At 37.8% G+C, this 24,859-nt stretch overlaps 1 protein-coding gene across 13 annotated transcripts in view; it reads right to left on the bottom strand.

Moving 5' to 3' along the window:
• The window catches only part of DGKH (diacylglycerol kinase eta), a 205,975-nt gene that overhangs the window by 21,275 nt on the left and 159,841 nt on the right, over positions 1 to 24,859 (bottom strand). For 9 of the 13 annotated variants that reach the window (XR_015137816.1, XR_015137815.1, XM_086328819.1 and 6 more), the window contains 7 exons: positions 22,975 to 23,245; positions 21,933 to 22,055; positions 14,365 to 14,490; positions 11,749 to 11,866; positions 10,656 to 10,766; positions 10,419 to 10,515; positions 4,363 to 4,470 (listed from right to left, as the gene is read on the bottom strand). Coding sequence is in view for 11 of the 13 variants with exons in the window: in XM_086328819.1 (XP_086184945.1) it covers positions 4,363 to 4,470; positions 10,419 to 10,515; positions 10,656 to 10,766; positions 11,749 to 11,866; positions 14,365 to 14,490; positions 21,933 to 22,055; positions 22,975 to 23,245 (954 nt within the window). In the remaining 2 variants the exon portion in view is untranslated. Of the gene's footprint in view, positions 1 to 4,362; positions 4,471 to 8,111; positions 8,370 to 10,418; positions 10,516 to 10,655; positions 10,767 to 11,748; positions 11,867 to 14,364; positions 14,491 to 21,932; positions 22,056 to 22,974; positions 23,246 to 24,859 lie in introns of those variants that run through there. The other 4 variants (XM_086328816.1, XM_086328818.1, XM_086328822.1 and 1 more) reach the window with 3 other exon arrangements.

The raw sequence follows: 24,859 nt of genomic DNA, 5'->3' as shown, positions 1-24,859 counted from the left end.
ACATGAAAAGAAATCTCAGAAGATGAAAACACGTGGGCTTACTTTGCTTTGATGTTAAATGTATTTTCACAAAATTAACCTAAAAACTTTAAATTTCAGCTCTATTACTTTGTTCCTTTTACTCCCTCTTTTTACTGTATCATACATAATTATGCCTCTGAGACATTACTTTGCCAACAAAGGTCCGTCTAGTCAAGGCTATAGTTTTTCCAGTGGTCATGTATGGATGTGAGAGTTGGACTGTGAAGAAAGCTGAGCTCCAAAGAATTGATGCCTTTGAACTGTGGTGTTGGAGAAGACTCCTGAGAGTCCCTTGGACTGCAAGGAGATCCAACCAGTCTATTCTAAAGGAGATCAGTCCTAGGTGTTCTTTGGAAGGAATGATGCTAAAGCTGAAACTCCAGTACTTTGTCCACCTCATGGGGAGAGTTGACTCATTGAAAAAGACTCTGATGTTGGGAGGTATTGGGGGCAGCAGGAGAAGGGGACGACAGAGGATGAGATGGCTGGATGGCATGACCGACTCAATGGACGTGAGTTTGAGTGAACTCTGGGAATTGGTGATGGACAGGGAGGCCTGGCGTGCTGCAATTCATGGGATCTCAAAGAGTTGGACACGAATGAGCGACAGAACTGAACTGAACTGAGGGCTAGAACTGTGGACCTTAAAATATTTTGCTGGCATATCTTCTAAAAGAATTTTGAGAAACTATGAACCTTCTTGTAATTTTGTTTGACACATAAAATATTTCACTTTAACTTGGCAAAAAATATAATTCCTATTTTAAATATTACTATTATAAGTATATTTATAAAATAGATAACAAAAATGGAAATGCATTTTCATTAATAAATATCAAACATAAAAATGAAAAAAAAAAATTCAATGTAAAGTAGTACCATAATTAAAACTTTTACTGAAAATCTCAGGACACAAATTTGGGAACTTTTTGTTATCAGACTGCCTGGTTTTAAACTCTGTCTCCTCCACTTATGAATTGTGTAAACTTGTGTCAGTTTCTTCATTGATAAAATTTAGATAAAAATTGTGGCTATTCATATGATAATCTCAATAGATGCAGAAAAAGCCTTTTACAAAATTCAGCACCCATTTATGATTAAAACTCTTTAAAAAATGGGCACAGAAGGAACCTAGTAAAGCCATATATGATAAGCCCACAGTAAACATTATTCTCAATGGTGAAAAACTGAAAGCATTTCCTCTAAGATCAGGAATAAGACAAGGATGTCCATTCTTGCCACTATTATTCAACATAGTTTTGGAAATCCTAGCTATAGGAATCAGAGAAGAAAAAGAAATAAAAGGAATCCAGATTGTAAAAGAAGAAGTAAAGCTCTCACTGTTTGAAGATGACATGATACTATACATAGAAAACCCTGAAGATATTATCAGAAAATTGCTAGAGCTAATCAGTAAATTTAGCAAAGTCGCAAGATACAAAATCAATACACAGAAATCATTTGCATTCCTATATACTAACAATGAAATATCAGAAAGAAAAACTGAGGAGTCAATCCCATTCACCATTGCAACAAAAAGAATAAAATGTCTAGGAATAAACCTACCTAAGGAGACAAAAGAACTGTATACATAAAATTGTAAAACACTGATGAAAGAAATCAAAGATGACATAAACAGATGGAGGGATATTCCATGTTCCTGGGTAGGAAGGATCAATATTGTGACAACGACTATACTACCAAACGCAATCTACAGATTCAGTGCGATCCCTATCAAATTACCAATGGCATTTTTCACAGAACTAGAACAAAAAATTTCACAATTCATATGAAACACAAAAGACCCCAAATAGCCAAAGCAGTCTTGAGGAAGAAGAATGGAGCTGGAGGAATCAACCTTCCTGACTTCAGATTACCACTACAAAGCTACAGTCATCAAGACAGTATGGAACTGGCATAACAACAGAAATATAGACCACTGGAACAAGATAGAAAGCCCAGAAGTAAGCCCATACACCTATGGGTACCTTACTTTTGACAAAGGAGGCAAGAATATACAACGGAGAAAAAACAGCCTCTTCAATAAGCAGTGCTGGGGAAACTGGACAGCTACATGTAAAAGAATGAAATTAGAACACTTCCTAACACCATACACAAAGATAAAGTCAAAATGGATTAAAGACCTAAATGTAAGACCAGAAACTATAAAACTCTTAGAGGAAAACATAGGCAGAACACTTGATGACATAAATCAAAGCAAGATCTTCTATGACCCACCTCCTAGAGTACTGGAAATACAAACAAAAGTAAACAAGTGGGACCTAATTAAACTTAAAAGCTTTTGCACAGGAAAGGCAACTATAAACAAGGTGAAAAGACAAACCTTAGAATGGGAGACAATAATAGCCAATGAAACAATTGACAAAGGATTAATTTCCAAAATATACAAGCAGCTCATACAACTCAATGCCAGAAAAATAAACAATCTAATCAAAAAGTGAGAAAAAGATTTAAACAGACATTTCACCAAAGAAGACAAACAGATGGCTAACAAACACATGAAAAGATGCTCAACATCGCTCCTTATTAGAGAAATGCAAATCAAAATTACAATATATCAGCTCACACCAGTCAGAATGGCCATCATCAGAAAGTCTACATACAATAAATGCTAGAGATGGTGTGGAGAAGAGGGAACCCTCTTGCACTGTTGGTAGGAGTGTAAATTGGTGCAGCCACTATGGAAGACAGTATGGAGATTCCTTTAAAAACTAGGAATAAAACCACCATACGACCCAGCAATCCCATTTCTAGACATTTACCAAAGACATATACGTGAGGAAACCAAAATTGAAAAAAATACATGTATCCCTATGTTCATTGCAGCACTATTTACAATAGCTAGAACATGGAAGCAGATGTTCTGTAGATGTTTATCAACAGATAAATGGATAAAGAAGCTGTTTTACATACACAAAATGGAATATTACTCAGCCATAAAAAAAGAACACCTTTGAGTCAGTTCTAATGAGGTGAATGAACCTAGAGCCTATTATACAAAGTGAAGTAAGTCAGAAAGAGAAAGATAAATATCATATACTAATACATATATATGAAATCTAGAGAGATGGTACTGATGAATTTATTTGCAAGGCAGCAATGGAGAAACAGAGACAGAGAAGAGACATGGGGAGAGGGAAAGAAAGGGTGAATGTATGAAGACAGCAACGTGGAAACTTACATCACCATATGTAAACTAGATAGCCAATGGGAATTTGCTGTATGACTCAGGGAACTCAAACAGGGGCTCTGTATCAACCTAGAGGAGTGATCAGGAGGAGCTTGGGAGGAGGTTCAAGAGGGAGGAGACATATGTACACCTATGGTTGATTCATATTGCTGTTTGACAGAAAACAATAAAATTCTGTAAAGCAATTATCCTTCAAATAAAAAATAAATACATTTATTTTTTAAATGTGGGTTATTAAGTTATGAATGTGAAACTCTCAGAAAACTGTCTGCCTACCTAGTAGGAGTTCAAGAAACATTAGCTTTATTTATCTCAATCTCACTGATTTCTTCTTGAAATATTTAAGAGTGATGATGGGCTGACAAATAACTGGTTGCTAATTTAAATTTCTATACTCCAATAGGATTGGAATATATTCATATTATGAAAATTACAAATATTTTCCAATTTATTTTATACCTTAATCCCTGCCTGCACATCTAAGAGCTCTGAGAAATTGGTTCAGTGAGAGCCACTACATCATAAGCCTCAAATCAAAGGGCCTATCATTCGGTGTATATGACTCTTCAAAGACCATGGTAAACTTTCCAGTTTTATTGTTATATATGCGTTAATAAGTGTGTCAACTCTCATCTTTAGCACAACTGCATTTCTTAGGTTGTATTTTTTCTTTTTTAATAAAGGAGAGTATAAAAACAAAAATAACCATATTCCTCAATGGCCAAGTGAGCCCTTTGACATTTCTAAAAATTAAAACAGTAATAAAATACAAATTTAGAAAAGTAAAGGTACAGAAAAGTATTTTGGTAGGCAGAATAATATTCCCTTCCCTGCCTTCCAAAATGCCCCTGTCCTCATTCCTGGAACCCGGGAATGTCACCTTACACGGCAAAAGAGCCTTTGCAGATGTGATTAAATTAGGAACCTTGAGATGGGGAGATTATCCTGGATGACTGGGGTGGGCCCAGTGTAATCACGGAAGTCATTATAAGTGGAAGCAGGAGGCAGAAGAGATCAGAGTGATGCAACGTGACAAGGACTCAACCGCCTCCATCAGCTATGGGGATGGAGGGAGGGACCTCATGCCAAGGAATGTGGGCAACTTCTAGACAGAGCAAGGGAATACTTACATCATCTTCTTTAGTTCCACCCCAAAAGTTAGTGCCTCCGGCATAGCTGGGGATGTTCAGCACTGCTATTCCTTGCAGACTGGGGAGAGGGATATACTGCCCGTCACACTGTAAAGTCAAAAGCTGAGAGGTCAGATCAAAAGAGCAAAACCACAAGTTTGGAAGACAGCAGAAGACCAAAGGCAAAGGACAATGGAGGAAAGTGGTGGTGACGTCAGCTTTCCTGTAAATATGTTCCTACACATTATCTTATTCTTTAATTTAAAAAATTTTACAGAGTAAATAATTATTTATTTATAGAAGTTGTTACAGAAAAACAAATTGAAAAAAAGTGTTTTATAAACCAACCTCAGTGTTCACTGATGGATAAATGGATTAAAAATGTGATATATATATATATATATATATCACATACATATAAAATATGCTGTGCTATGCTTAGTTGCTCAGTTGTGTCTGACTCTTTGTGACCCTATGGACTTTATCCCACCAGGCTCCTCTGTCCATGGGATTCTCCAGGCTGGAGTGGGTTGCCATTTCCGTTTCGAGGGGCTCTTCCCGACCCAGGGATCGAAACCCGTGTCTCCTGTACTAGCAGGCAGATTCTTTACTACTGAGTCACACATGAGTAAGTTCTTGCTGAAGAGAAGGTTTTAGCCTTTGTTTTGAAAGCAAGGAGTCTGCAGATGTCATACTTAAAACAGGTGCTGTATTTTCACTAATTCTCAAATTAAACTAATTAAAAATTAAAAAATAATTAACATAATTTTATTAAAATTCCATTTTAATGCCCAATGAAAATGATCTTCAACCTTTAGAACAAATGAGAATCTGGTCTGAACCCACTTTTCAAAAATTTTAAGTAAGTGCGAATACTTCCTAACACTAACCTCCACGAGGTGTTTTCAACCTTTCCTTTCCTTTGCAGGACAACATAGTCAAAGGCTCACACTGTATCTGGGCGCCTAGGGCAGTTCCCGGCACACAGCAGGTGCTCAGTGAGTGTTTGATAAATGAATGAACAGAAAGTATTTAGTTGAACAATAAACCTTTTCTGAACTCAACTGAACAAATATTTTTGTGTGCTTTAGAAAAAAGTCATATGAGTCACAAAGGAAATGGAAAAATGATATCTTCATAAATATAAAAGGAATACTAAAAACATTCAGAGCAGTCCTTAAAGATTTTATCAATGAACATACTATTTGCAAGCATAATACGGAATAAGATGAAAATGTCAAAAGCTCCATATGGTTTGCTGAATTTAACATACATGCATTAGGAAAACACCCAGGGTTAAGAGCTTAATGTCCATTTCATATAGTCTCAGGGAAAGTATGAGCAGTACAGATTCAATAAATTAAGGTCACCTGATTCAACTGTTTCTTTCAGATTCAGGAGTAAATTCAGGAGTGTTATATTTTTTGTATAATCTTCTCTAATCTCATATTTCCACTTGTTCATGATGCTGCAAAATGCTTTAAAACTGCAGTCACACTTTTTTTCTGATCAGTGTTTGCTTTTCAGCTCCTTTCATTAGGAACTATGGGAAGACAGGGGACCTGTTTGGAATCCTGTCACTTATTTGGTCAAATGCCTTAGACTTTCAGAGATTCATTTTGCTCATTGGGAAAATGGGCTAATAATACTTCGTCCACAGGGTGGCCAACAAGGTACGGGATGGGAAAACATCTACAACATCTAGTGGGGAGTCAGTAGATGTCTTTTTTCAGTTATATTACAAATTAATGTTTTACAGGGAAAAAAACTGGAGTTGAAGTTTTGGCATCTCCAGGTACCAACTGCTTGATCTTAGTTAGGTAAGTGACTTAAAATGAAATAATAATACTTGCCTCATAAAGAATAATAACTCTCATAAAGTTTAAATATTAAACATAATATGTAGAAAGCATTCAGGAAGCTTCAATTATTATTTTTGCTGCTGTTTAGTCACTCAGTTGTGTCTGACTCTCTTCTGACCCCAAGGACTGTAGCCCGCCAGGCCCCTCTGTCCACGGGTTCTCCAGGCAAGAATCCTAGAGTGGGTTGCCATTTCCTGCTCCAGGGGATCTTCCCAACCCAGGGATTGAACCTGCGTCTCCTGCTTTGGCAGGCAGATTCTTTATTACTGAGCCACCAGGGAAGCCCTCAATTACTATACAACATGACTTAAAATGTAGCTATAGTCATTATTATTGAATGAACTAAATAAAGATAGAAATTACTATAAGCCAATTTTAACAAATTATGGAAACAACTGTTGTGAGACTATGGAAATATGTGAAATTACAAAAAATGTGAATTAAACAACTCTTTGTTATATTTTATTAAGGATTACAGGTGAACATTGTTTTTCTCCTTCATGTATCTTGGTATTTAAAGGCCTCAAAACAGTATTTGATCATTACTTTACTTAAAATCTAGAACAAGCTGCTTGATGCATGTAAATTAGGTATATCTGGACCAAAAAGTCATCTTTAGGAAAAAATTTGAATCTTAATGACATTTTTCATTCATAGGTCAAAGGTATTTCTGCTCTACAAATTGCAAAATTTGATATTACATTATTCTACGTTTCTGGCATTCCCATGATTGTAGAGAGGATTCTAAATGTCATTCAAAGGTTCTAAATCTTCAGTACCTATCAGATTCACAGGGTATATGGCTTGAGAAACAGGGTTTATATTTGCATAATTCTTTACAGTTTAAACTGTGATTTCCTATATCAATGAATTATAATTCTGCACATAAGCATTATTTTATCCATTTTGCCATTGGAAAAGCCAAGGCCAAGGTCTTTGCTTTGTGCAAACTCAAAGTCAACACATGACTTCTATACAACACAACAGGGGAAGGCAGACTCCTGAGCAAAAAGCTGAGGTTTTTTGGCCAGTGACTGGCACTTGATGAAAAGGGATCTTTCTGAGAAAAATTCCCTAAGCCCTGGGTCTCTCTTCTCTACCTTTATCCTAAGTGATCCAACATCAAGGAAATTAATTTTTCAACAATGGACCTTCCATGGTCCTCAGGAGTAGCAGGCGTTTTGTTTGTTTATTTTTAACTATAGCAAAGAATTCTCTTAATTTTTCTACTTTACTTTTTGTGCATATTAACAAGATGCTTTCACCTAGTTTTCCTAAATTTACTTTCCTTTTAATCACTGAATATAAACTTCTGTATCAGGTCAGAATTATATCAAGTTCTGAATCTGAGGTTCAAAAACCAAGGGTCCACGGTTAGATTCACTGTCTGTTAACTACAATGGTAAAAACATATCTCTAATAGTCAGCAATCTCTGAAATCTAGCAATGCACTCAATTATAAATGTAGACAACAAACCACACATTGGCAATACAGTACTGTGACTTCATCACAATAGAAACCAATATTCTGTATTATATTACAGATGTTTCAGATATCTTTTAGTATCATTTGTGTTCATCATTACTTCAAAAGTAAAGTAAAAGTGTGAAGTGTTAGTCGCTTAGTTGTGTCTGACTCATTGCGACCCATAGACTGTAGCCCACCAGGTTCATCTGTTCATGGAATTCTCCAGGCAAGAATACTGGAGTGGGTTGCCATTCCCTTGTCCAGGGGATTTTCCTGACCCAAGGATTGAACCTCTTCTATATTGCAGGAAGATTCTTTACTATCTGAGCCACCAGGGAAGCCCACACTTACTATTATATATACCATTAGATTTTTGTCATTTGATGTAGCAATAAAGAAACAAATATATCACTCTACAATGCTTTAAAAACATTTTGTTAATTTATTTCAATATTATTTTATTTTGTGTCTATATATATTTAAAGAGTGCTTTAAAAACAATATTCCGAGAAGGGGTCCATAGTTTTTAATAGCATGCCAAAGGGTTCACAGATCAAAAAGTGTTAAGAACCTCTGCTTAATGGAGATTACAAAGCAGCTGCGTAGGATATTGTTCAGAATTTGGACCATCAATCAAAAAGGACAGAAACAGAACTTCTGAAGACCTGAAGGCTCTCCTAGAAATAAAGCAATCCAGTCATTCTCATTCTGGATAGTTCCCCAAATCCTAAAGATGGCCAGCTATGGGTCTTGACCACACAACACTTAACAAATTATGTAAATGATCATTTGCCTGTCTGTTTCCCTCTCAAGTCAGGGCCAGGACCTGTGCAAGCTTATGGGGCTAACAAAAACTTCTTACCCATCCTTAAGCAGAGTGTAGCTGACTAGGGGACATAAATAAGGAAAATGATTATACAGGCAATCCATAGGCAAGAACCCAAGTTAAGCAATGATGGGGTGGCCAACAATAGCATTTACAGAGTATGAGCCTTCCTGATTTTGTACCTTTTCAGCCAGTAACATCTATCTTCATTTCACAAGCAATGATAAATCAAACCAGTGGATCATGTAGCTGTGCTCTAGAGTGGCAGGTAAAATAGGTTTATTTTTGCTAGGACATTTAGTTGATAATGAATGAGCCAGACACGTCTCTAGTCCATATTTCATTACTAAGATAACAACTAAAATAAAAAACATTCTGTTTAATTCATTGAGCTGTCAACTTAAGATTTGTCCTGGTGGCTCAGACAGTAAGGAGTCTGCCTGTAATGCAGGAGACCTGGGGTTCGATCTCTGGGTTGGGAAGATCTCTTGGAGAAGAAAATAGCAACCCAATCTAATATTCTTGCCTTGAGAATCCCATGGACTGAGGAGTGTGGTGGGCTACAGTCCATGGGGTTGCCAAGAGTTGGAGAAAACTGAGCGACTACCAATTTCCCTTTCACTGTATGTAGTCTATACCTCAACTTAAAATATCTGGTTATAAAAAGATCCAAGATAGGAAAGACAAGCCTATCATCATAAACAGTGAGCTCTGGAACAAAGGTGAAGGAAAATAATACTCTAAAAATAAGTACACTTCTCGGGCTTCCCTGGTGTCTTAGTCGGTAAAGAATCTGCCTTCAATGCTGGATCCTGGGTTGGGAAGATCCCCTGGAGGAGGAGATGGCAACCCACTCCAGTATTCTTGCCTGGAGAATCCCCATGGACAGAGGAGCCTGGTGGGCTACAGTCAGTCCATGGGTTTGCAAAAAGTCAGACATGACTGAGCGGCTAAGCACACACATACACAGCAGACTTCTCAGAGCCATGTCCTCTATCTTCTTTTTCCTGTTACCAGATTAAAGAACTTTTGCTGTCCTTATCATCCTATTTAAATTAGAAAAAAAAAAAAAACTAGAAAATGTAAATGCTCAGAATCTCTTTTGATTTTATTAACTTGTTGTTAGAATTAACTGGAACAAAGTATACATTTAACTTAAAAACTATTTATTGTGAATGGTATTTTCAGAGATTTGTGAAACTTCAGGCATTATAGAATCAAGTCAGAATTTAGAAACTTAAATGAAAAAATCTGATAAAAATGCTTTCCTGGGAGGGAGGTTCCAGAGGGAGGGGGCATATGTATACCCTATGGCTGATTAATGGTGATGTATGGCAGAAACCAACACAACAATGTAAAGCAATTATCCTCTAATAAAAATAAATAAATTGTAAAAATGTTATCCTGTGTATGTACACACTTCCATGGTCTGGCCTTTTCACGGGGAACCTCAATTTCATAAAAGCATCTAAATTTCATGATCTAATGATAATGGTAATTAAGCGTATCACTCATATCCAGTGTCTAATACCTCCTTTGGCATAAAGTAGAAAACCACATTAATTTTTTTTTCCTCCAGTGTTTAAGCACTATTCAAGAGAATAAAGTGTGCCCTAAATGTCCTAAGTGTTAGTCACTTAGTCATGTCCAACTCTTTGCGACCCCTTGGTCTGTCCATGGAATTCTTCTAGGCAAGAACACTGGAGTGGGTAGCCATGCCCTTTTCCAGGGGATGGTCCCAACCCAAGGTTCAAACTGGAATCTCCTGCAGTGCAGGCAGATTCTTTACCATCTGAGCTACCAGGGGAGCCCATTCAAGAGAACAGTTAAGGCCAAATCAGCTCCACAAATAAACCTTGCAAGATAATCTGAAATTTCTTTACTATCAAGATGAACTTACTTCGAGTTGAACCCTCTGTTCCAAATTCTTGTATGATCTTTGTAATAATTCCCGAGTTCCAAGGACTCCATACCACATCAAGTTTTTAGTTCGGCTCCTGAAAATAAACATAGGCGGAGAATTTCTGTAACTATTATTTATTTACCCTTTAAACGCAGAGTGAGCCAAAGAGGTAATAAATGAAATTAAAGTAAAATTGCCTTTGTGTAATTACATTATCACTATTATCCAAATTACCTGCATTTTTCAGGGTGCTCCTCTCTCTTATTATTAAATTCTAATGAAATTTTTGCATCTAATCCAATCCCAAAGTAATTGTTCATGACACATTTTTCTGAATAGCCATCTCTACAATAAGGAAAAGTACGTGAAAGTCAATTTCAGGTTCATAACAACAATTACAATTTGCACACAAAATAACACTTGACACCATTTAAGCTTACATTTCCTATGAAAAGGGGAAAGTTTACCAGGAATCATTTCCTATTTATGTGCCATGCGCATGTCCCAGTGTGTCTTAAATTTCAGAACAAGTGACCTAAAGGGACTGCGGGCAGGGGAAGTGGAGACAGTAGTGGTAATGCTTTTTCTATTAATTGTAACAAAATCTTAGTTCTTCTACTTCCTATGTAAGCCCCTCACTACATACACAAATTAGAGGGCCTCACAGTCAGATGCTAATACTCTTTTTTTGGTCAGAAAGTCTCCTCCACACTTGTACTTTTATTATTTATTGAGCAGAAAACAACTAAATTAGTCCCTTCTTATAGGCGCTTTAAAAACGTACAAAGGAGTGTGGCACAGTCCTTCAGGAGTGTCATTAGGGAAATGAGACATAAAAAAGCAAAGTTAAATATGGAAGTAAAACAAAGTATCAGTACATATTGAACAACTGATGTTTTAAAGGAATTTTAAGAAGGGAAGGGATCAGTATGAGCCAGAAACTCCCTGAAATAAGTAAACCTTGACGTTGAAAGATGGAAGAATTGGCAAGGCTGAGAAAAAATGAGGTGAAAGGAATAGCAAAATTACAATTATGAAGGCAGTGATGAATAAAACATTCCAGGGAAAAGTGTATGCAGCTGCGACTCACTTTGCCACTGGGTTGGTATCCGAGACTACAGGCTGGAAGGGACCTACCTTAGATCATGAAAACCACTGTATTTCACATATGTTCATGTATTCATCACCATCAACTTTTGAAATTTTCTGATGATTCTTTTTTTGGATGGGGGACTATTTTTATTGTAATGTATTTAAAATGTTACCATTCAAATAAAACAGAAACAAGGAAAGCCAAAACAAAATATATGCAAAAGTATATTCTTACACTGAATCTGGATCTGGGTCAATAAATGGCGTGGCACCAAAAGGGTCAATATTTGCTAGCAACATTTTGTTGATAATAGAACTTCCAGCAATTGAGGCAGCTAGTCCTGCTCTTAAACCTGGCCAGGAAAAAAATACAGGAGGACACGTTAAGAGAAGAACAGAAACAGCCGATACATTGTTTTTAGTTTTCATCAGAAACATCTTGCTCCCAAAGCATGGAGCAAAATGTCTCTATGCTTTTCAGTGTTTGTTCTCATTAATCAAAACTAAGAATTATGATATTGGTAAATACAAGGTTTCTGATGCTCCTTTTTATGATCTGTTGTCATAAAAAGTGAAAGAGATAAGGACCTAAATAGGAGTCTCTTCCTGACAGTTTCTCATTGACCATCAATGATTCTGTAATTTCAACAAGTAACCGCTGCTTCCTTTTCATTAGCAAAGAAGGCAGGGAAGGGAGTCTGTAAGGAATTTACAATAAAGGCCGAATTATCCAGAATGTCACAAAGTTAACATTTTCACACTCTTGATGCACAGACAATAATACTCAAGTAAAAACGCTGACGTCCAAGGGTGAAAGCTCAGTGTTGGTGTCAAGAATAAGTAGTAAAATATTAAACCCAGGTATTTATGGATTTTAGAAGAATACAGCCTTGAACATAAAAATGAAGCATCTTACCTCTAAATATGCAAAACTTCAAATTCATTTCAACAACTAGTTAGCTTTCTGCTAACTAGTTATAGTATTCAAAGCTAATGAGTTTTATGATTTACCAAACCAAATGTTAAGGCCAGAAGCACTAAGGAATAAGGACCCCAGGGAAGAGACAGACAAAAAGGAAAGAATAGTGAAGAAAAATAGGTTTTGCAATCAAGAAACACTAGGAAATTAGGAAACAAAGTCCTTTCTTTAGCTAACATTCCTTTCTTCAACAAAGCACTCCTCTTAGAAATATTCATTATTTTAGTTACAAAGGTTAGCTGATTATCAAATAATCAAGATTAACTGTATTCTGTCATTTACTCTCATAGTTTCGAATATACAACGGTTATGCCAGTTCCCTTTACGTCTAAATAAAATAAATAAATGAACAAAACAACCATGCTGGTGAGAGAATAACGGCTTGAAAAGATGAAGAGTCATATTTCAGATGCCCCAAAGAAAAGCACAGTATTTTCTAAAATGTTTTAAGGTTAGCCATATGTACAGCTTCCATCCAGAAGGGTCCAGGTTTGAAGAGAGATAGGACTTCTAGACACAGAATCCTTTCCGGAACCAAATGTGTCCTGGATTTATCATTTATACTTTAATATTTTCACTAAGATATAATTCACATACCATAAAATTCACCCCTTTAAAGTATGTAACTAAGTTTTACATACACAAAGTTGTTCAATGATCATTACTACCTGATTCAGAACTTTTTATTACCACTGAAAGAAACCCCATATGGGTTTGCAGTTATTTTCCATTCCTTCCAGGGCCCCCAGGTCTCAGATCCTGGAAACCACTAAGCCACGAAAGTTCTCTTTCTCTATAGACTAGACTCTTCTGGAGATGTCATGTAAATGGAATCATATAATATGTGCCTTTCTGTGTTGAGCTTCTTTTGCTTGGCATAATGTTTTCAAGGGTAATTATGTTATAGCATATATCAGTGGTTCATCATTTTTAATCACTAATATTCCATTGTATGGTCACAGTGTATTTTGTTTCTCCACTCATCAACTGATGAATATTGGGTTGTTTCCACTTTTTGACTATTATAGTACGGTGAAGTCGCTCAGTCGTGTCCGACTTTGTGATCCCATGGACTGTAGTCTACCAGGCTTCTCTGTCCATGGGATTTTCCAGGCAAGAGTACTAGAGTGGGTTGCCATTTCCTTCTCCAGGGGATCTTCCTGACCCAGGGATCGAACCCAGGTCTCCTGCATTGCAGGCAGACGCTTTACCCTCTGAGCCACAAGAAGCTCTATTATAAACAATATATGACTATTACAAACAATAATAAAGTCTCCAAATATTACTCTTGAATTGTGATACACCTTTAAAAAATCATTTGTAGAAGAGATTGATTTTTAGAGTGTAATCTAGGTTCCAAAGTACTCTGGAATGAATTTGGAAAGTTTTCACTAAGGCAAACAAATGGTACTTAAGGAGATCTCTGAGACACTTATCCTAAATCCCAAGCCCTTATCAGGGCTGAAACAGATGCCTCGGACATTCCAAAACGATGCAGTATTATCAGTCTAAAAATAACTGTAGATACTTGTGCTTAAAACTAAGAGGAAGGCTGTAAGGATACTTTAAAGTTGGTTAAATACAAGATCAAATTTACCTTAGGACTTAAATTCAGATTCCTGGGTTCCATTCTAGAGCTACTCAATCAAAATTTCTCAGGTCAGGGGCCAGGAATATGCTTTCTAAGAGTTACAGACAATTCTTAAACATACCACAGTCTAAGGATCTAGACTTTGAATAATGAAAGTACTAAGAACACTTTCTTAAAGGAACACATTTATGAGCACATTTCTATAAAGTTCAGGAAGATGAGTACTTATACATTTTCACAGAAACACTTAAAAATACACCATGTTTCAGAGTCAGTACTACCTGGGCAAATTATTCTGGTATTGAGCACAGGGAGGTTTTCCTTGCTGGCTGCCACAGGGGCACCAGGGCCAGAGTCAGTTTGGGAACGACCAGCCCGGCCATCCGGAGACCGAGGTGCACCTTTAACTGTGGGCAAAAAGTCCAGATTAAAAAGAGATGCTGATAAAGCTGTTTTAAAAAACAAGCAAGTCTCTATACACTTGATGACATAAAATAATTTCATACATGTTTAATCAGTCGAACTGAAAATATTACCTTGTGTTTACTTTTTTTTTTTTTTTACCATTTTCTATTCATTTTCTTGGGATTTACCATGTGGAAGGAATGTGTCACAGGTAGCTGTATTGATCTCTCATTTGAAATAGATGATGATCAATAGGATCAGACGGTAAACTATCTGCCTACAATGCAGGAGACCAGGGCTTGATCCCTGGGTCAGGACGATTCCCTGGGGGAGGGCATGGCAACTCACTCCAGTACTCTTGCCTGGAGAATCCCCATGGACAGAGGAGCCTGGTGGACTAGAATCCATGGGGGTCACAAAGAGTCGGACACGACTGGGCAACTAACATTTTTACTTTTCACCATAATTAAAGGTCTATCCCACATTGAAGGTCAGGAAGGGCGGCGGTGAGGAGATACCCCTCGTCCAAGGTAAGGAGCAACGGCTGTGCTTTGCTGGAGCAGCCGTGAAGAGATACCCCACGCCCAAGGTAAGAGAAACCCAAGTAAGACGGTAGGTGTTGCAAGAGGGCATCAGAGGGCAGACACACTGAAACCATACTCACAGAAAATTAGTCAGTCTAATCACACTAGGACCACAGCCTTGTCTAACTCAATGAAACTAAGCCATGCCCGAGGGGCAACCCAAGACAGGCGGGATCATGATGGAGAGATCTGACAGAATGTGGCCCACCGCAGAAGGGAATGGCAAACCACTTCAGTATTCTTGCCTTGAGAACCCCATGAACAGAATGAAAAGGCAAAATGATAAGATACTGAAAGAGGAACTCCCCAGGTCAGTAAGTGCCCAATATGCTACTGGAGATCAGTGGAGAAATAACTCCAGAAAGAATGAAGGGATGGAAAAACAATACCAAAGCAAAAACAGTACCCAGCTGTGGATGTGACTGGTGATAGAAGCAAGGTCCGACGCTATAAAGAGCAATATTGCATAGGAACCTGGAATGTCAGGTCTATGAATCAAGGCAAATTGGAAGTGGTCAAACAAGAGATGGCAAGAGTGAATGTCGACATTCTAGGAATCAGTGAGCTAAAATGGACTGGAATGGGTGAATTTAAATCAGGTGACCTTTATATCTACTACTGCAGGCAGGAATCCCTCAGAAGAAATGAAGTAGCCATCATGGTCAACAAAAGAGTCCAAAATGCAGTACTTGGATGCAATCTCAAAAACAAAAGAATGATCTCTGTTCATTTCCAAGGCAAACCATTCAATATCCAGTAATCCAAGTCTATGCCCCAACCAGTAACGCTGAAGAAACTGAAGTTGAACAGTTCTATGAAGACCTACAAGACCTTTTAGAACTAACACTCAAAAAATATGTCCTTTTCATTATAGGGGACTGGAATGCAAAAGTAGGAAGTCAAGAAATACCTGAAGTAACAAGCAAATTTGGCCTTGGAATATGGAATGAAGCAGGGCAAAGACTAATAGAGTTTTGCCAAGAAAATGCACTGGTCATAGCAAACACCCTCTTCCAACAACACAAGAGAAGACTCTACACATGGACGTCACCAGATGGTCAACACCGATTTCAGATTGATTATGTTCTTTGCAGCCAAAGATGGAGAAGCTCTATACAGTCAATAAAAACAAGACCAGGAGCTGACTGTAGCTCAGATCATGAACTCCTTATTACCAAATTCAGACTTAAATTGAAGACAGTAGGGAAAACCACTAGACCATTCAGGTATGACCTAAATCAAATCCCTTATGATTATACAGTGGAAGTGAGAAATAGATTTAAGGGCCTAGATCTGATAGATAGAGTGCCTGATGAACTATGGAATGAGGTTCGTGACATTGTACAGGAGACAGGGATCAAGACCATCCCCATGCAAAAGAAATGCAAAAGAGCAAAATGGCTGTCTGGGGAGGCCTTACAAATAGCTGTGAAAAGAAGAGAAGTGAAAAGCAAAGGAGAAAAGGAAAGATGTAAGCATCTGAATGCAGAGTTCCAAAGAATAGCAAGAAGAGATAAGAAAGCCTTCCTCAGCAATCAATGCAAAGAAATAGAGGAAAACAACAGAATGGGAAAGACTAGAGATCTCTTCAAGAAAATCAGAGATACCAAGGGAACATTTCATGCAAAGATGGGCTCGATAAAGGACAGAAATGGTATGGACCTAACAGAAGCAGAAGATATTAAGAAGAGATGGCAAGAATACACAGAAGAACTGTACAAAAAAGATCTTCATGACCCAGATAATCATGATGGCATGATCACTCACCTAGAGCCAGACATCCTGGAATGTAGAGGAGGTGATGGAATTCCACTTGAGCTATTACAGATCCTAAAAGATGATGCTGTGAAAGTGCTGCACTCAATATGCCAGCAAATTTGGAAACCTCAGCAGTGGCCACAGGACTGGAAAAGGTCAGTTTTCATTCCAATCCCAAAGAAAGGCAATGCCAAAGAATGCTCAAACTATCGCACAATTGCACTCATCTCACACGCTAGTAAAGTAATGCTCAAAATTCTCCAAGCAAGGCTTCAGCAATATGCGAACCATGAACTTCCTGATGTTCAAGCTGGTTTTAGAAAAGGCAGAGGAACCAGAGATCAAATTGCCAACATCCGCTGGATCAGGGAAAAAGCAAGAGAGTTCCAGAAAAACATCTATTTCTGCTTTATTGACTATGCTAAAGCCTTTGACTGTGTGGATCACAATAAACTGTGGAAAATTCTTCAAGAGATGGGAATACCAGACCACCTGACCTGCCTCTTGAGAAATCTGTATGCAGGTCAGGAAGCAACAGTTAGAACTGGACATGGAACAGACTGCTTCCAAATAGGAAAAGGAGTACGTCAAGGCTGTATATTGTCACCCTGCTTATTTAACTTATATGCAGAGTACATCATGAGAAACGCTGGACTGGAAGAAGCACAAGCTGCAATCAAGATTGCCGGGAGAAATATCAATAACCTCAGATATGCAGATGACACCACCCGTATGGCAGAAAGTGAAGAGGAACTAAAAAGTCTCTTGATGAAAGTGAAAGAGGAGAGTGAAAAAGTTGGCTTAAAGCTCAACATTCAGAAAACGAAAATCATTGCATACAGTCCCATCACTTCATGGGAAATAGATGGGGAAACAGTGGAAACAGTGTCAGACTTTATGTTCTGGGGCTCCAAAACCACTGCAGATGGTGACTGCAGCCATGAAGTTAAAAGACGCTTACTCCTTGGAAGGAAAGTTATGACCAACCTAGATAGCATATTCAAAAGCAGAAACATTACTTTGCCAACAAATGTCGGTCTAGTCAAGGCTATGGTTTTTCCTGTGGTCATGCATGAGTGTGAGAGTTGGACTGTTAAGAAAGCTGAGCACCGAAGAATTGATGCTTTTGAACTGTGGTGTTGGAGAAGACTCTTGAGAGTCCCTTGGACTGCAAGGAGATCCAACCAGTCCATTCTGAAGGAGATCAGCCCTGGGATTTCTTTGGAAGGAATGATGCTAAAGCTGAAACTCCAGTACTTTGGCCACCTGATGCGAAGAGTTGACTCATTGGAAAAGACTCTAATGCTGGGAGGCACTGGGGGCAGGAGGAGAAGGGGACGACAGAGGATGAGATGGCTGGATGGCATCACTGACTTGATGGACGTGAGTCTGAGTGAACTCTGGGAGTTGGTGCTGGACAGGGAGGCCTGGCATGCTGCAATTCATGGGGTCACAAACAGTCGGACACGACTGAGCGAACTGATTGAACTGATTGAACTGAAAGGTCAATGATATTCCTAATCTGAAAGTGAGCAATCCATATTTAAAGAAAGGAAATTTTGACACCTTACAATCTTTGAAAATGGAACATATATATTGTAGTGTATATTACCAATGTAATCCTTTTCTCAAAAATGTTGAGTAAATAATCAAAGGTAATTAGTGTAATTCTCAGAGGAAAAATATTATTTTTTCAAATGAAATCAATATACTTTTATGTCTCAATTAACCATTACTCAAAGAAAACAGTTCTACCATATTCTTATAAAAGCTCATTAAAAAAATTATTCCAAAACAGAATTATTCTCAAAGTAAACAAGAAAAAGAGATTTAATTCTACCTAAACTGGCACAATTTAATGGAGATCAAATAGTATCTTTAACTGATTTAGGAGCAGTTGGCAGGTGTTTAAAAGAAACAGTAATCCTCAAACTCAATTTAAAAATACTCTAAAACCTTATTATCTTTACTTTGCCTAAGACTAATTACAAACTAACTATATTAATCTTACACTCTCATCTCTCATTCAAAAACTGTCCAGTCGCACTAAGGAAAAGGAACAGAACAGAGCTCTTTTTTTTTTAGACAGATGGGAGCCCTGAAACTAATTTCTTATAAAAATAACCTTTTGATATTCATCTCTGATAAAAAAAAACCAGAGAGTATTCTGGTGACCAAGATTGATGTTTCACTACAGGTAACTAAATTAATGTTTCATGGCTCTTCTTAAACATATCATTGATCATATTAATGTGTATTTTGCACATCTAAGACATACAAATAATCAAGTTATTCAATGATAATATAATGAATGTGCTTCAGAAAGTTAATGATTTAACTTAGAAAACACTCCTCCAGATACTGATGCCCAATAAACTGGAATACTAGGCAAAAATTAAGAACAAATGCTGTACCATAAAGACTTGCATAATCTATGCTTATTTCAATAACAACATCTATGTCATTCTATCTCTACTTTTTGGTTTTCTTTGCAGACTACAACAGAAGCATCAAATTCATGACAGTATAGTAAGATGGGATGGGAGGTGGTTGGAAAACCAAAACCAATGAGCGCTGAAAATCCAATCCTCCAAAGAGCCATTCACTGTGTCCAGAAGGAGGAGTGTATGAGTATTGATGTGCTATTACATTACAGAAATACCTGGAAGATGCTGTTCAAAATGGGGCATCACATTTTAATGGGGCATCATATTGACCATTAATGAGAAAAACAAAAGGTTTAAAATGATCACGTTAGATTGGTAAAATAATTTACTAGACAGAACCTGGAAAAAGAATATGCAATGTGTGGAAAGAGGATATGATGCCCTGAAAGCTGTTTTCAGTAAGGGCTGTCCCCTGGAAGAGCAATCTGCAATATCATGAAATGATGCGTGTAAAACTGAACCATGAAGCAGATGTCAGTAGTTGTTTCTCTTAACATGATCTTGCAAAATGTTTTTTAATAATAATGTAACCACGGGTAGAAATTTAAGGAAGAAAATATAGAGCTCAATACATTGACAGAAGAAAAACTTTCTAACAATTAGAGCTGATCATGAGAGCAGGCTCCAAAATCACTGCAGATGGTCAATGCAGCCATGAAATTAAAAGATGCTTGCTCCTTGGAAGAAAAGCTATGACAAACCTAGACAGTGTATTGAAAAGTCAAGACATCACTTTGCCAACAAAGGACTGTATGGTCAAAGCTATGGTTTTTCCAGTAGTCATGTACGAATGTGAGAGTTGGACTATAAAGAAGGCTGACTGCCAAAGAACTGATGTTTTTAAATTGTGGTGCTGGAGAAGACTCTTGAGAGTCCCTTGGACAGCAAGGAGATCAAACCAGTCCATCCTAGAGGAAATCACCCCTAAATATTCATTGGAAGGACTGATGCTTAAGCTGAAGCTCTAATACTTTGGCCACGTGATGCGAAGAGTTGACTTACTGGAAAAGACCCTAATGCTGGGAAAGAATGAAGGCAGGAGAAGGGACAATAGAAGATGAGCTGGTTGGAAGCCATCACTGAATCAATGGATGTGAGTTTGAGCAAACTCTGGGAGAAAGTGAAGGACAGGGAAGCATGGCATGCTGCAGTTTATGGGGTTGCAAAGAGTCAGGCACGACTTAGAGACTGAACAACAACAATGAGCATGGGTTGTAGCGACAGTGAGTAATACAAGGCTCATGACCATTGGTCAAGGGTGTAAAATATGCCTACACTGGATTATATTCTGCAATGGGGCCATTTAAGGTCAAAAAGGTCAAAGGTTAAATTAATATAACTGGGTTATGTGCTGGAAAAGGTCTGCTAAGTCACTTCAGTCGTGTCCGACTCTGTGCAGATGTGCCCACCAGGCTCCGCCGTCCCTGGGATTCTCCAGGCAAGAACACTGGAGTGGGTTGCCATTTCCTTCTCCAGGAAAAGGTCTAAACAGGTCTAAAATAAGGTCCAAAAAGACGCTGTAAAATATGAAAGAACTGGTTATAGGTCAGACACATGAGGTCTATAATATGGTCCAGTTTCAAAGTTTCTAGGAGTTTTAAATACAATTAAGAACTAGTCTTTCAAAGTTAGTGTAGTTAGTAGCAACAACAGCAGAAGCAGTAGCAATAATCATAATCGTGACACTGACCGCAAACATTCCTTTTCAGCACAATGTATCCAGAGCTATTCTAAGCACTTAATGGGTGTTAACTTATTTAAACACCACAAAAAAGTAGGTACGTTATTACCCCCATTTTACAAATGAGGACACCGCAGAGAACTTAAGTAATCTACCCAAGTTTACATGTAATGAAAGTAAAAGCAAAAATGTAATGATTGCGAACAGTTGTGATAGAATAGTATTGATTTTCATTTGTACTATGTTAATTATTTTCGTATTATCTTCTCGCCTTCATTAATAATTCGGCTTGTTTTATATCCTAGTAAATTAATACCTTTTCCCTTATTCAACATGAAAAATTAAAAGTATAAATTCACCTTCAGTTAAAGCTGGAAAAGTAGAGAAATAGTTAATACTCTTCAAGCAACTACATATTAATTCCCTGGCAAAAATAATTTCAGTAGAAAAAAAATAATAATAATTTCAGTAGAGATAGGGTTGTAACTAGATGTCCTATGATTTAAAAACTTAATTTAACAATAAGGATTATCAACCATCTAGGCTGATCAATAGAACTCAAGGGACCAATGAGTTATTTAAATGCAACGTTTTATGTTTGTGAGGCCTGCAGCTTCCATATTATTCTCAAAGAAATCTGAAAGCTAAAACAAGTTAAAATCTTCAGTTTTTGTAGTTACTCTTCCTAGAGGAAAATTAAGATATTTAGCCATGTTTGGTCCCCAAATTCTTAGTTTATGATGATGATTTTCAGATTAAATGATAAAAAGGGATGTGAGAGTACTTGCCAATAGTCTAAACAATGTTACCTTCATTACTTCAGCATTCATGAATACCTAAGCTTTAATTTCTGAAAAACCTTGTTAAAAAATAAAAATGCAAATAGTTTATTTCATACTAATAAGCCGTTCGAAAACAGAAAGCAGAGTTATATTTTATCTAATCCCAAAATAATCTTATCACAGTTTTCTTACCAGTTAATGACTCTTTCGCATCATCTTCTTTTAACTCATCTTTGGAATCATCTGTTTCTGTGCTATCATAATCGAATGACTGATTAACTGGTTCAGAGGAGTGAACTGGCTGGTCATCCATCACTTTAAGTAGCAAGAGGAGAAATATGTTTGAATGAGCAAAAATAAGATCCATAAATATTAACGTATTCTTGGAAAATTGAAATATAAACTCAAAGAAAGTTCCCATTCACCAATAAGCACTGATTGGCAGTGAACTCTGGGGTCATGTGATATCTGTTAAGTATTAATACTAGAGACTATAAAAGGAAATATTTTAAAATCTCAAAACTATATTTTTAGCAGAAGAGAAAAATTTAATCTAAGAACTTCGAGGATGAAAGACAAGTCCAACCACAAGTTACAATTCATAAAGGTTTCTGAATATTATTCAAAGTTAAGTTTTAGTCGACTACCTCAAATTCTAAGTACACATATTACAGGAATACAGAAAAACTAAAATAGAGGTGGAACTTTTATAAAAACCCTTAAAAAAAACAACATAAACATTTAAGAGATAAATGTTAAGAAAATATTTTCAAAGTAGCTTATAGGCTTGATTTTCTTTTAAGAATTTAACAGATTCCAGTTAAAAAATTTAATTTCAGAAATATGATTTAAAAGTAATTTGTAATTTTATTTTAACATTTTCAGTGTACTTTATCTCTGAAATTCTTTTAACATGTGTCTAGTCTGACCAACGGGCTTCCCAGTTGGAGCTAGTGGTAAAGAATCCGCCTGCCAATGCAGGAGACTCAAGAGTTGTGGGTTCAATCCCTGGCAGAGGGTGGGGGGCAAGATCCCGTGGAGTAGGAAATGGCACCCCACTCCAATATTCTTGCCTGGAAAAGTCCATGGGCAGAGAAGCCTGGTGGGCTATAGCCCATGGGGCTGTAAAGAGTCAGACATGACTGAGCACGCACAGTCTGACCAGTAGGAAAATTCTCTTGTGCTTGCAATAAGAATGTTGCCAACTCCAGAAGCTGCTTCTGTTAACGTGTACCTTTTCTGGCCTCCTCAATGACTTGCCTCACTGCTTTCTTTAAACTGTTTGCCCGCAGCATTATTTCCCTTGGTTTGACAGCTTTCTGGGAAGAGGGTTTCGTAGTGTCATCCAAGAGATGTTCCTTGCTCTCACACAAGGATTCTTCGCTGGAAGATTCCACAGCATCTTCTACCACGAGAGGGCTGACGCCTGGGAGAACTGGACCTGCCTGGGACTCTATGTGCAAAGCCTGGAGCAGTTGTTCAAGCTTCTCATTTAGGATGGAACACTAAGAAAACAAAAACATAGTGATGAGTCTTCATTGAGTGGAGATGGAAAGTGACAGTTTAAATGATGGTTTTCAATTTTTTAGAGGAAAGATGCCTACATTGATGTTTTTCATTAATATTGTTGCTGTTTAGTCCCTAAGCCATGTCCGACTCTTTGTGACCCCATGGACTGTAGCCCACCAGGTCCTCTGTCCATGGGATTTCCCAGGCAAGAATACTGGAGTGGGTTGCCATTTCCTTCTCCAGGAGATTTTCCTGATCCAGGGATTGAACCTGAGTCTCCTTCACTGGCAGGTGGATTCTTTATCACTGAGCCACCTGGGAAGCCGTTATCATTAATTGGCTATCTATTATAAATTATACTTTAGATAACTATGGACTAAATAAATTTTTTTAAAAACTGCACAATTATTTTGTAAATTTACTGATTTATACTTCCAGAACTATTTAAACTCCATTGCATGAGTGAAAAATCTTTACATTCCTCCTAAAGTTATTTTTCCGTAAAAGAAAACAAAGAATGTTTCATGATAAAGTGACACATTACATAAACAATTTACACATTATACAAAATTTGCTATACATTAAACAAAACATGGACTTCCCAGGTGGTGTGAATAGTAAAAAAAAAAAAAAAAAAATACCTGCTTGCCAATGCAGGAGACATAAGGGTTCAGCCCCTGGGTTGGGAAGATCCCCTGGAGGAGGGCATAGAACCCACCCCAGTATTCTTACCTGGAGAATCCCATGGACAGGGGAGCCTGGCAGACTGCAGGCCATGGGGTCACAAAGGGTTGGACACGAATGAAGAGGCTTGGCACACACGCATTCACGGCAAAACACTGAATAAACATTTTTTAAGTGATCAACTTATGGCACTGTTTGGAGCATCACAAATTGCCAAGTCTGGCTGAGTCTTGCAAACACGCCTTCAAAGCTGTGGTTTTGCAAAGGAGTGTGAGTACTTAAGGGATTATTGGCTCAAAGAAAGAAAAAGAATGTGCCCAGGATAGGAAATCACGATGCAGAAAGGAAAACAAGTGCAGGGCTCTTGTTTCCTTCTGCTTTCCTTGAATTCCTCAGGGTAAAGAAAGACTTAGGACTGAAGGTGTGGCTCACGCTGCTTAGTTGCTTCAGTCGTGCCTGACTCTGTGAGAACCTAAAGACCAACAGCCCGCCAGGCTCCTCTGTCCATGGCATTCTCCAGGCAAAAATACAGGAGTGGCGTGCCATTTCCTTCTCCAGGGATCTTCCCGACTCCGGGATTGAACCCATGTCTCTTATGTCTCCTACTGGCAGGCAAGTTCTTTACCACTAGCTTCACCTGGGAAGCCCAAAGCTACTGATGCTGCTCCCTAATGTACCTGGTATCTCCACACAAATTTCCAGTCCTCTCTGCCTTTTTTTGATCACAGGCCAAGACAAAGTCACAGTGGAAATAGTCAGGGGAAAAGCGTGTAATGACGCAGGGTCTCTGTTTTCTGAAGCTCTCCACAGAGTAGAAAAATACGAAAAAGAGGCCGAAAACTTCAGATGTATTGTTTCTATTTTCTTTCCCTTCCACTCAATCCAACCACCATCCACAGCTGGGGAAGATCATGCCTTTGCAAAGC

This window comes from Bos grunniens, chromosome 12 (assembly GCF_055505025.1).
Source record: "Bos grunniens cultivar Pamir isolate PY7600 chromosome 12, Bosgru_T2T1.0, whole genome shotgun sequence".
NCBI lineage: Eukaryota > Metazoa > Chordata > Mammalia > Artiodactyla > Bovidae > Bos > Bos grunniens.
This window is presented reverse-complemented; position numbering and strand designations above follow the sequence as displayed.